Source organism: Pterocles gutturalis, unplaced genomic scaffold (genome assembly GCF_000699245.1).
Source record: "Pterocles gutturalis isolate BGI_N339 unplaced genomic scaffold, ASM69924v1 scaffold46056, whole genome shotgun sequence".
NCBI lineage: Eukaryota > Metazoa > Chordata > Aves > Pterocliformes > Pteroclidae > Pterocles > Pterocles gutturalis.
In genome coordinates, this window is record NW_010102224.1 from 1 (window position 1) to 11,843 (window position 11,843).

At 45.0% G+C, this 11,843-nt stretch overlaps 1 protein-coding gene across 1 annotated transcript; it reads left to right on the forward strand.

The window, feature by feature from the left end:
* Positions 1-3: 3 nt before the first annotated feature.
* AHSA1 (AHA1, activator of heat shock 90kDa protein ATPase homolog 1 (yeast)) lies at positions 4-5,732 on the forward strand (the record flags this gene model as incomplete). The annotated part of the gene is made up of 8 exons (XM_010085531.1): positions 4-226; positions 401-483; positions 1,152-1,269; positions 2,929-3,017; positions 3,348-3,482; positions 4,223-4,324; positions 4,842-4,893; positions 5,336-5,732. Coding segments are annotated over 8 exons (960 nt in total), but the record flags the coding sequence as incomplete, so codon positions are not given.
* Between the last annotated feature and the right edge of the window lie 6,111 nt (positions 5,733-11,843).

Here is an 11,843-nt window from a genome sequence, read left to right on the forward strand (position 1 = left end):
GTCCGCGATCCTCACACGGGCCGGTTTTCTCGCAGGACGGAGCGGGATGCCTCCAACTGGTCCACAGAGCGGCTGAAAACTCTCCTCCTGCCTGTCAGGGTGGAGGGTGAGGAAGGGGCTTGTGAGGTGACAGAAGTGAGCAAACTGGATGGGGAGGCCTCCATTAACAACCGCAAAGGGAAGCTTATCTTCTTCTATGAGTGGGCTATCAAGCTGGCATGGACTGGTGAGTGATGCGCTTCCCTCCTGTTTCAAGGCCAGATTCAAGTATAAGGTCAAGGATAAGGATACTTATCTCATTGGGGAAATAATAATAAAAGTATAGTGATACAATACAAAGTTGCTTTTGCAACAACCAGAGTAAGAAATGTCGATCTCAACAACTTAATTGTCATTGCAGGCACCTCAAAAACCGGGGTGAAATACAAAGGTTATGTGGAGATTCCTAATCTCTCAGATGAAAATGACATCGATGAAGTGGAGGTAAGCACAGCTAAAGGCTAATACTGCTGGCTGTATGCTTGTTCTAACACAAATCCTCACAGCATTATTATTTCCTTCCATGTTACCTTTTTTAGAACATTTGTATGGAACTCTTTTGGTGTTAGAAACTGCTTAAGTTCATAAAATTATAGAATGGTTTGGGTTGGAAGGGACCTTAGAGATCATCTAATTCCAACCCCCCCTGCCATGGGCAGGGACATCTTCCACTAGACCAGGTTGCTCAAAGCCTCATCCAGCCTGGCCTTGAACACCTCCAGGGATGGGGCATCTACAGCTTCTCTGGACAACCTGTTCCAGTTTCTCACCACCCTCACAGTAAAGAATTTCTTCCTAATGTCTAAGGAAGAAGTTTAAAACCGTTATCCCTCATCCTATCACTGCATTCCCTGATAAGGAGTCCCTCCCCATCATGTTATATCTTTATCAGATTAATTCCTGTCTTCTAGATATAGGGGCTCTATAGCACATGAAGTGTTTAGGTACATGTGTACATTACTGTAGACTAAGAGAGATAAAGTGAAAGGTTAATAAAACTGCACTGCTGCTTGTGAAAGCTTATCCAAAGTCTGACTCATGTTGAATTGAGTAATAAAAGGCCTGTTGTAAGCATGGCCTTAAGTTAATCGGCCCTTGTCCTTCTTGTTTAGATCCATGTCAGCCTTGCTAAAGATGAGCCTGACACTAACTTGAAGATGCTGATGAAGCAAGAGGGTGCAAAAAAAATTAGAGATGCAATAAAAACTTACATCAGCACTCTCAAAACAGGTATGGAAATGAGAGGGAGAAGTGTTATGGGAACCTATATGGGCTAATGCTGAAGAAGGGCTGAGGGTAACGTGGAGGGAATATTAGTTCTTCACCACATCTCAACAGCAACCTGGCAGAGCAACAACAGTAACTTTTCTGTCTCTTTTGAAAATGGTTAGCATTTGATAAGAAGCACTTCTATCTCTAGACACTGTAACACAGCCCAGAAAGATTGTTTTTGGTGATACATCAAAAATGCAGTTTATTATTGGATTATGTTTTAAAACTGAGAATGTCCTTTACATGCTGAAGCTCAGCTGTAGAGGAAATAAAGCCAGTAAAATGTGTTTGCTACCCCAGTGATGCAGAGTATCAGTCACTGCATGTGGCACAATCGGGCCTTTAGTTTGCTTACTCCCTTGGAAGGTGATATTTTCTCTCTAGCTTGTTGGTTTTTTTGTAAATGTATCTAGTGTTACTTGGATTTGAGAATAAGTGACAACTGGGAATTGCTCTGCAGGTTTTGTTGGTGGCATTGAATGAGCTGTCTCAACATCTGGATGTAAAATTTTATTTTTTTTTAGAAGTTTCCTGCAGTTGGAGTTAAATCAGTGTGCTTTGGTTGAGTTTGGCTTTGCTCTCTAGTCCAGGCTGGGAATGCTAGAGTTGCTTTTTATATCCATTTACCTATATTGCACTACACATACTAGATATTCAAGTTTTGCTGAGTACACATCACGACTGGCTGGTGTTTTTCCAGGATCAAATTTCTGCACACTTGGGTTTTTTCAGGCATTTTAGTGTTCAGGGTGGGAGATGCAGTCACGTAGTGGAAGATGAGAATGTTATTCAGTAAGAATAACATTGAATAACAATATTCTTGTGGGCCAGAATAGTAAGAATAGGTGGGAAGTAAGTATCGCAGGATACAAGATTGTACATGTATAATAAGATTTTGCTATATAATGGAATTTTTGCCAGTTTGAACAGATGAGGGAGAAAGAGCAAACTGTTTTATAATTGGTAGAGGCAGAGGTGGTAGAGCTGGAGAAACAGCAAACATGATGCTGAAGGAGGCTGAAGCTTCTGGTGGAGTTTTGATAGTGCTAGCGGACAGGGCACCGGTGAGACCTCCCATGGGTTTTTGTGTGTAGTCCTGGCATCTGGTTTCAAAGAAGATAAATTGAAGATGAAGTTAGAAGTAACTTTATTCTGTACTACAATGATACAAGAAATGGACAGCCAGTCTGAAAAGAAATGGGAAATCTTCATTTGTCTAAACCAGCAAGGTAGAAGTATTTGAGGTGTGATTGTTATTTATATTGGAGAGAGAGGGGGGGAAAAAAGCAACCTAAGGCTAAGGCTAACATTAATGAGAGCAACATGTGGGAGATAGTGATCGGTGTGTCTAAACAAGGAAGAGGAGGTAAGTTCCGAACTGTTACTATGGGCAGGTTCTGACACGGCCTTCAGTGGAGAGTAGCGAGGGCAAGAAGAATTAACTGCTTGTAGAAAGAGGTCTGTTTGTTTATTTTTTTTAAACTGATTTCAAGTTGTGGGCGCTACCAAGAGCAGGGGAGAAACCAGGAGGCCCTTTTTGATTGTGTATTTCAAAGAACAGTTAAAAAGTTTACTTGATCTTTTATTAGTTTCATGGATGCATTCCTGTCTTTCCAGAATTCACCCAGGGCATGATTTTGCCCACAGTGAATGGTGAACATATGGAAACAGCACCTCAGGTGGCTCCTAAAGCAGAAGACCGCAAGGTAAATAAAACTGTGCAAACATACTTTTAGATGTGTAAAAAAAGGTACGCAGTGTTAGATTCTGGGGCTTACAGGAGCAACCTGTGCTGTTTATAGGATATATATATTCAGGAATTGGCAATCTGTAGTGTAGGCCTGAGTGTTTCAATTTGCAGCACATGATATTTTTAATTCAAGCAGAGCAATAGATCTGCTTTTTAAACTCAAATGTGGTTGTACCTAATTACATCTTTACTAAAGGCCTTTGTTTATTCTCTTGGATATGTAAACCACTTCTTGGGGTTTTTGTGAAAAAAAGTATGTGTGTGTTTGTTTTCCTTGTTTTGTTAGACGGCGGCTAGCAGCAGTACTGCCACATCACAGTCCAAATCCATAGGAGTCAAGATCCCTACATGTAAGATCAGCTTGAAGGACACCTTCTTAACATCTCCTGAGGAGCTCTACCGGGTATTTGTTACTCAGGAGGTAATGTCAGGCTTGTTCTGAGAATTGTTCTTTGCATATAGGAGGTTGCTCCTAAGAAGCATTTTAAGGCGTTCTGTAGGACAGTCACAATCCATGAGAAGGGAATAAGAAAGCTAGTCTGCAGAACAGTTGTTTCAAGCTCGCCTGTGCATCTTGTCACACAGTTGACAAGAGAGCCAGAAGCCAGTTCCAGACTGCTGTCAGCACCTATGTGTAGGTGTGTCCCTTGCTGCCTGTGGTCAGATCTCTTGGGATTTACAGTTGTGTGCTTTTCGTTTTGTTTTTTTCCTTTTAAGGTTAGGTGGTATCAAAGCGTACCTTGGCGATAGCTTTCCCTCTCCTGCACACTATTACATAGTTTAAGAAGAGAGAGCAGCATTGTATTATGGTCTTAGTCTTTTGTTCCTCCTTTTTAAAAAAAAAAAAAAGAAAAAGGAAAGGAAAAGCAAAAAACATTGCCTTTTTTAGAAGTAGGTTTCATTAAGGAATCAACAGAGTAAATCAAAGTGTGGCTTACAGAACACTGCAGGCAGTGCCTTTGCAGGCAGAATGCTGGTGTAGCGGCTATAACCTTGCTTTTCTGGCTAGGGCAGGCTTTTTGTCTTTTCTTGGTGAAGACCTGACACTATTGGCTTACCTCCTCTTCCTGAAGTTTTGTAGCTGGGTGGGAGGCATTAAGGCAACAAGTTTGCAAGCAGATAATGTTGAGTAATACAGGTCTTCTCCTGAATTCTTTTTAGATGGTCCAAGCTTTCACCCATGCACAAGCTGCCTTGGAGGCTGATAAAGGAGGGAAGTTTCAGCTGCTGGATGGCAGTGTCACAGGAGAGTTTGTTGACCTAGTAAGTACTAACTAGTGCAGGTATATCTTGCTCAGGAGCAGCCTTTTTATTTTTGATGTGTCAATTCTGTAACAGTGCTTCAGTTAGCTAATTGTGGAGTTCTACCTGGTGCCCAACAGTTACCTGTAACCATGTGGCTATTGAAGCATTCCTTATAGTATGGATTAATGTATGGAACTTCCCTCGGGGGAGAAAATCTGGCTTCCAGTCATGCATCTCCCTTGTCTTTGTGTGCTTAGGGGTTGGAGGGGTGTTAAAGATAGTAGCTGACCCTTTTCCTCTTTAGCCCTCCTCCCACTAAAGTCTTCTGGATGGCGACACTGTCTCAGTGTTTGGGTCTGTACTATGACCTACCTTCCTAGAAGAGGAGTGGAAAGAAAAGGACACTTAGAATCTCTTTCCCTCTGTGTGTGTGTTTCTCAAAGGGTCTCTAAGGCTTCAGATCAACACAATTCTAGTTATTTTCTATTGGACTGCAGGATTTGCAAAAAATTACTACTCGGTCTTTCTTTTCAAGGTCCCTGAGAAGCAACTTGTTATGAAATGGAGATTTAAATCTTGGCCAGCTGGTAAGTAGTCCAAAAATGGACTATGGCATTACAGCCCTTGCTTGTGTTTGAAGAATTACAGCCCCATTTGCCACACTGCGCTCTGGCTAGTGACTGGGGAGCACACGGTGTTCTGGGAGCTGCACCAGCCTTATCCCAGCTTCATAGCACACACGATCAGGTCAGGGTCATCAGCCACTGCTTAGAGCCATTGGCCAGGATTAGGAAGGATGAAGTTGCAGCTTGCTCAGCTGTGGCTGCAACTGCTTTGAACCCCATGAAAAGGGAGCCCACTCCTCCCTCTGTTTCTGAGGAAGGCCTGCAGCTGTCATAAATAGATCCTCTGGGAAGGATCTTGAGGAGTCTTGTAAGTGGTGCTGTGTGAGAGGAGGAGCAGAGCAGTCTCTTGGGGCACCATATACCGTACTACACCCTGCTGACAGGTTTGCTTTGGTTCCTCTAGGGCACTTTGCAACAATTACCTTGAACTTCACTGACAAAGGTGGCGAGACGGAGGTGTGCTTGGAAGGCAAGGGCATTCAAAGAACAAAGCAAGGCTGGCAGCGCTACTACTTTGAGGGCATTAAACAGACATTTGGCTATGGTGCCCGCTTGTTTTAATACCAGTTGCTGGGAAGGCTCTGCCTGAAGACTCTGCCACGTGGACTGATAAATTTTTCACCTGTCCTTTTCTAGTCTTGGCCCTGCTGCTGAGTAAAGTGGGATGACAGGTGATGAGGAAGGCCATTGAGCAGCACCACTTTCAGTCCCTCACTGCTTTGTGCATGTCTCGTGCTGCAGAGGATTCTCTTACATGTACATACTTCTATTGCTAAATAAACCTAACTTAAAAAAAAACACTGTGGAACTTGTGTCCTCAAATCGGCTTGAGTTCAAAGGGTTGGTTGGTAGGCAGAGGGAGGGATCTGCCTGGAAAAACACCGATCAATGAGGAGTGCTGATCCCAATGTGATTTACTCCTCACTTCTGGGGGAGTACAGAGCATGAGCTTGATGCAGTTTTTAGGTTGAGCAGCTGCTCATTTTCTCTCTGCTTTTGATCTGCTGCTAGTAAATGTTTCAAACTCTTCCCGTTTCTGAAGGGATCTAAGATCCTGTTCAGGCTATTCCTCTCCTCACATACACATCCCCTTTTTCAACACAGTTGTTCCTTACACTTACACTAGCCTGCTTTACATGAATGCCGATAATTTAGTCACCTGATGTGCAAGACAATCAGCAAACCAGTGCTAGGGAAACTCCTACCTACAAAACTGTTCTAGCAGGTTGTGGGGCCCAGAGTCGGCTACCTCAAAGAGCTTAAGGGCAAAGCAAACTGTAGACTCTCACTGGGGGGGGGATTTATTCCTGTAAAATATACAAGGTGCAGTACTTTTGTCTGACCCTGCTTCAGCTGTCGCTTTGACTGGTGAGGAAGGGAAAACCACTTGCTTGTTCTCTCCACCTAATACCGTTAAGTTCCCAGAGATGTCTTCTAAAGCAATAAACTTTATAGGATAGGGAGGAAATCCAGTCCTGGTCAGAAGTGTCAATCAGCTTAACCTTAAGGGTGAATTAAGTGCTCGATTTTCCCTTTGAGGCATCAGTTTCTCTTGCATACTTTGTTTTCTGTTGGTGTTTTCTGCAGAGCACCTCTAGTAAACTAGAAGTAAGGAATGTTACTGGGTGAGATTTACTGTTCTGAAGATTTAAAAAATTTTTTTAAAAATCTGAATGGCATGTTGTAGCCATCCCCTTTAGTACAGGAGACAGAAGAAAAAAACTTCAGTGCTTGTTTAGAAAAACCCAAATGTAATTGTTTGAGTTGCTTCTTAAACTATGGATGGCATTTCTAACCTTTTCTGCTTACTATTCCAAATTGATTACTCATGGTAAAGTGTGTACAAACGTCAAGACTGCTGTATGAAACTGAGTTCTGTGTTGTGTACTTATCTCTGTGCTGACCTGTGACTGCAAAGGAAATTGTATGAAGTGAGGGCACCTGTAGCTGTGGTAGGGCTTCCCTGTGTCCTGTGGGGTTGGTTTCCTTAAAGCGCCATCGGGCTGGGAAAGCAGCTGCAGGTATTTTGCCAGGATTCTTATGCACATGTGAACTACTGTACACATCTGGTGGGCTGTGGGAGTGTAATATGATGTAAGCACACTGATGTCATTGTGCAGTGTGCATGTTTGGTTTTCTGTATAGGAAATCCTGGACAGAAAGGTGGGAAACCTTAAACAGCAGGGCTCGCAAGTGTGTTCACAGCCAAGGCAGGAGCTTTGTTAAGAGAAGAGCAAAATAATTTGAAAGCTGAAAAAATTAGCTCATTCTAAGTTAACTTGAGACAAACTCAACAGCTGAGTGACGGCGTCCTTGCAGTGCTTCGGCAGCTGTGCCGGCAGCTGTCCGCGCCGTGGCAGCAGTGCTCACTGGCAGCGGGGCTCTGCTGGCACTGCTGAGTGAGGGCAGCAGAAGGCAGGCCCTGCTAATCACCTGCTGCTGGAAGGTTAGGAAGTGGGACAGGAAGGCAGCTGAAGTGGAATTTTAATTGCCTTCCTTTCATCACGAACAGGGTTTACTTTGGGCATCCTGCTGCTATTCTAATAGGACATGCTTTGGCCTCAGCCAGCAACCCACATTCATAGGGCTCACGAACTCAGGGCTTTGCTTGGAGGCTGTTGGAGGGCTCTTCTTCCAGGAAAAGCGATGGCCCTGAGTTGTGCTGGTGCTGCCTCAGCTGGCTCCCTCCTCCTCAAGCTGGAAATTGCTGTCCCAGAGAAGCAGAACAGGCTGTGTAGCTGTGTAGCCATGCAGCCATACCTTGACTGCTGTTCACAACAGAATCTATTGGAGTAAGCCACCGGTGAAGGAAAGCTCGTACTATAGAAGGCCAGGCTGTGAGCTAGCACTTAGCCTGGGCCATAGAGTGTCAGGATCTGCTGACTCTACCGGGGCAGACAGTGGAAGGCACAGTGCCTTACACCACCCAAGCTGTTTACTTGGCAAAGGTGATCAGAGCCTTAAGCTGCTGCATGCTAGTAAAGCTCCCTGTGCTATGTCTGCCTGCTCTCAGCAAAGAGACCTGCTCCTCCAGCTACATCTGGTGCAGCGAGACAGATCCTAATGAGAAACCCCAGACCTTTGCTTTACTTGGAAGTGTCAGGAGAGCAGGACACCGTTTTGCAGTCCTTCAGCTATTTGGGGGAGGGAGGGCTATATAAGATGAAGAAGAAAAACAAGGTCCAGTATACTCCTGCCCAAGGGCTCTTCAAGAATCTGAACTGACACAAGAGAGACAGTCTTCTGAATTACAGAAAACAAAGGTTAAAAAAACAGAGGTAAAAGTAAACAGTGACTTTTTCACAGTGATGAGAGGTCAGAGGTGGATACTAACTGACTACACACTTAGGAGGCACATGGAGAAAATTATTAAGGAGCAACCATCAGACAACAGAATATGGGGTCCCAACCAAAGGGGTTTGTGAACACATTTAATGAATTCTGGAATTTCTTGTGGCTAGTGATACAGTACCACTAAAAATTTACATGAATTCAGAACACGAGAAGAAAAAGTCATGGAAGAAAAAACCAATCAAGGGCTGTTGAACAGAATGATCAGCACGTCTGGCTCAAGAAGCCTCTTGGCCACTAGCTGCTGGCAACAAGGAAAACACTTCAGGGAAACAGCGATGTGTGCTTGTCCATCTCTTTACTCTTCCTTCCTAGTCACCTGCTGTTGACCACTGCCAGAGACTGGATGCTGGTTTAAGTGGACCTGTGTTATGACTCAGTCCTTTCTCATGTGTTTTGATCATTTATGTGTGTGAAACTTCTTTGGGAAAATCAGGCCACAAATCAAAGAGACTGAAAGTCCCTAGCATAAGTAACTATTAAAACTGCTTTGAAGCATCATCCCAACCCTACTTCAATGGCAAAATGAAAAGAACTTAAGTAAAATATTTTTTTAAAAAGTCAAAGTGAAAGTAGTTGGATGTTCCCAGCATGACAAAGCCTGATGCAATTTACCCTAGAAGACTTGGGAAAGTGGAGCAATCTTTCAGAATTAAATGACGAATGGGGCTTGGGAGAGGGAAGGAGGAAGAAAGAGAGGTGAGGACCAAGGGAATTAGATTAGTCTGTATCATCAATTAATTAAAAAATACTGAAAAATGCAGTCAGGAACTTGTAAATACCCAGCCAATCAGGTAAAAAGTAACAACCAGCACACTTGTATCATGGTTACATCAAGCACAACAATATCAAGACAACCTAATGCCCTTTGTCAGAATATGTGGGCTTTATTAAGACTTCGGGCAATGCTTTACATTATATTTTTATTAGTAAATAAGGGAAGGCCTAACAGAGCTGTAATGAATCCAGTATGTTTCAGTATAGAAGATAACATAGTTGATAACTTAAAAGTAAAAAATAATTTACATCACCACCTGTGCTGTAAAACCCTTAGAAGACAAGTTTAGGATTGAAAATTATCTTGAACAAGTGGAGAAGTGATCCAGGAGGAAAAAAGGTGACCTCACTGAATTGCAAAGAAGTTCTGCACTGAGGCAGAAACTACCGGTAATGTGATGTGTACAAGAGAGGAAGCAACAGACTTGGCAGCACATCTGTAAAAGATGCTTAGGCTGGTCTGAATTTTCAAATGGATATAAATTTAAAACATCATGGAAGAGAATAAAAGCTGCCTGGGTGGGCTGGGGTTTGTAGGTCTTGTGAAGAAATCTTTCCATATAGCATGAAGAAAGCCTCAGGTAAGACCACATGCCATCACTTTTGGGCTGCATGCTTCAAGAAAGATGTGATTTACCTGGAGAAAGCCATGTGGTATGCGCCGAGACCGACTGCAGTGTACAAGAAGTGGTGTACAAGTGCAGCTTCTAAGGAAAGCCTGAAAAAGTTGCATTTGTTTAGTCTAGAGAAAAGAAGATGGGATGGAAAGAAGGAGCGCAATCATAAAATTCTGAAATACATGAGAGGTAGGAGCAAATAAGGCAATCATATGTTCTCTGTGAGCACTGCAGATAAGATGCAGTGGGCTTAAAATAAAGCAGGAAGGATTTATATTGGCTGGTAGGAAAATATTTCTCCCTGCAAGAAGAGTAAAGCTGAGGGTTCCTGTGGCATCTCCATTACTGGAGAGCTTGAAGCCCAGGAGAGAGCAAGACCCATTGGTGAGGAATTATTTGCCCACCTGCCCGTGGTGGGGCTGTGTAGTTTCTCGAGATCCCATCTAAATCCATTTTCTGTGGTACAGCCCCATGTGCGAGGCCTCTGATGCCTGGTGGGGAGCAACTTTCTCCTAGCTCTTCAGAAACCTCCTGGCCGCCTGTGCTACTGCTCAGCTGCCCCAGCACAGAGAAGCCCGTCCAGGGTCAGGGCTGGCAGGGGCTGGCGGGGGAGAGATGCTGGCTGGCGGACGGGCTCTGCTGCAGCCCCTGGCCTCTGCACAACAGTTGAGCTGCACGGGGCTGTGATCCCTACTGCAGGGCTCCCATGCAGTGAGGGAAGAATAGCTGACATGCTTGCAAGGACCTGGAACAAAGCAGGGGCCGGACACCGCCAGCTAGGCTCCTCTCAGGCATTTCTGAGGGGCAGCTGGCTGCTGCACAGCAGGGAAGGAGGGTGAGACATTCCTTTCCTGAATGCAAACGTGTGGGTTCATCCTCTGAGGAGACAGAGGGAGTAAATCCTGTCCTGCAGACACGTCCAGCAGGTCTACCCCAGTGTGATTTTGGCATCCCTCCGCATGGCATCAGTGAAAGCAGAGCAGAGGACAGGCTCTGCCGAGTGCTGGGGACTCTGTGGGGGTTGATTCTCTGCACTCAGGGCGACAGCAAAGCTGAGGAGACCAGGTCTTGCCACAAGCTCCTCTTCACCCAGCATTCACACTGCAGTCGGCAGGGCTACTGCCGAAAAACTGTGGCTAGTGTGGTTTATCATTTTTTTTTTTTACTCTTCTACAGAGAAGTTGGTGGCTCCCTGCCACACTGTGCCATCAGTGCACCCAGCCCAGAGGGCTGATGTGGCCACACAGTGGAGTGAGTCCCTTTACAGACCAGGAATGGGGGTGCCTGAATTCGGGTGTTTTTTTCCTCTCCAGAGCTTCAGTTTTAACTCAAAGTCCACAGACCATCACAACCACACTTTGCTGTTTCCTAGGCTAAGGCCAGCTCTTTCCTAGGCTAAGGCCAGGCCTTGCAGATTAGGCCTGCTCCACAGGCTTTGGCCAAACTCTCCTGGCATTATCATCCTCTGTCATCTTCTCCTCCCAAAGCGGCTCCTTCTGGGCCCAGCTGGGCTTTTTGTGTGCTTTCCAAGAAGCAGATTCTTGGAGCAGGAGCTCTGAAAAAAAAGCAGAGAGCTCTGTTGCTCTAAGTGTTTCTATGAAATCTTACATTCATCCCTGAGAGATAGGCTGCACTCCCCCCGCCTTTCCCTCAAGTAGCCGACCTGCACCCATGCCTTCAAAGTGTCATTCACAGTCAAAAGGTCTTTGCACAGCTTGCGCCGGCCTCGTCCGTGGTCAAGAGGGCAGGTCAGCAGGGACAAGCACATGCTGACTGTTGTGCCTAGCAAAATCTGGGCACGGCTCCTTCTGTGTACAGACTAACTCAGCTGCAAGGCACATGCCAGGGAACTGGTACAGCTGAGGCACATGGAGCTCCAGTCCAGGCTGGCAAACTAAGACAAGTCAACTGGTCAAGAAGTCTTGCGTTCAAAGCAGCAGGCAAAGGTGCAGCTTGAGACTCTGCTGCAGACTCACTCCATGATTTCAGGTGACATTTCCAGGTCTTGAGCACCTGCAGAATTAGGGCAGCAATTCTTCCTGCTTCCATCCTCTGGCTGTGGGATTTCTATAGCCCAGGAGTTTTGGAGCAGGGCTTAGCATCCAGCACAGTGCGGACCTTGTTGCAGAGGATAAAGGCATGTTAGTTATGTTATATACACAGTAG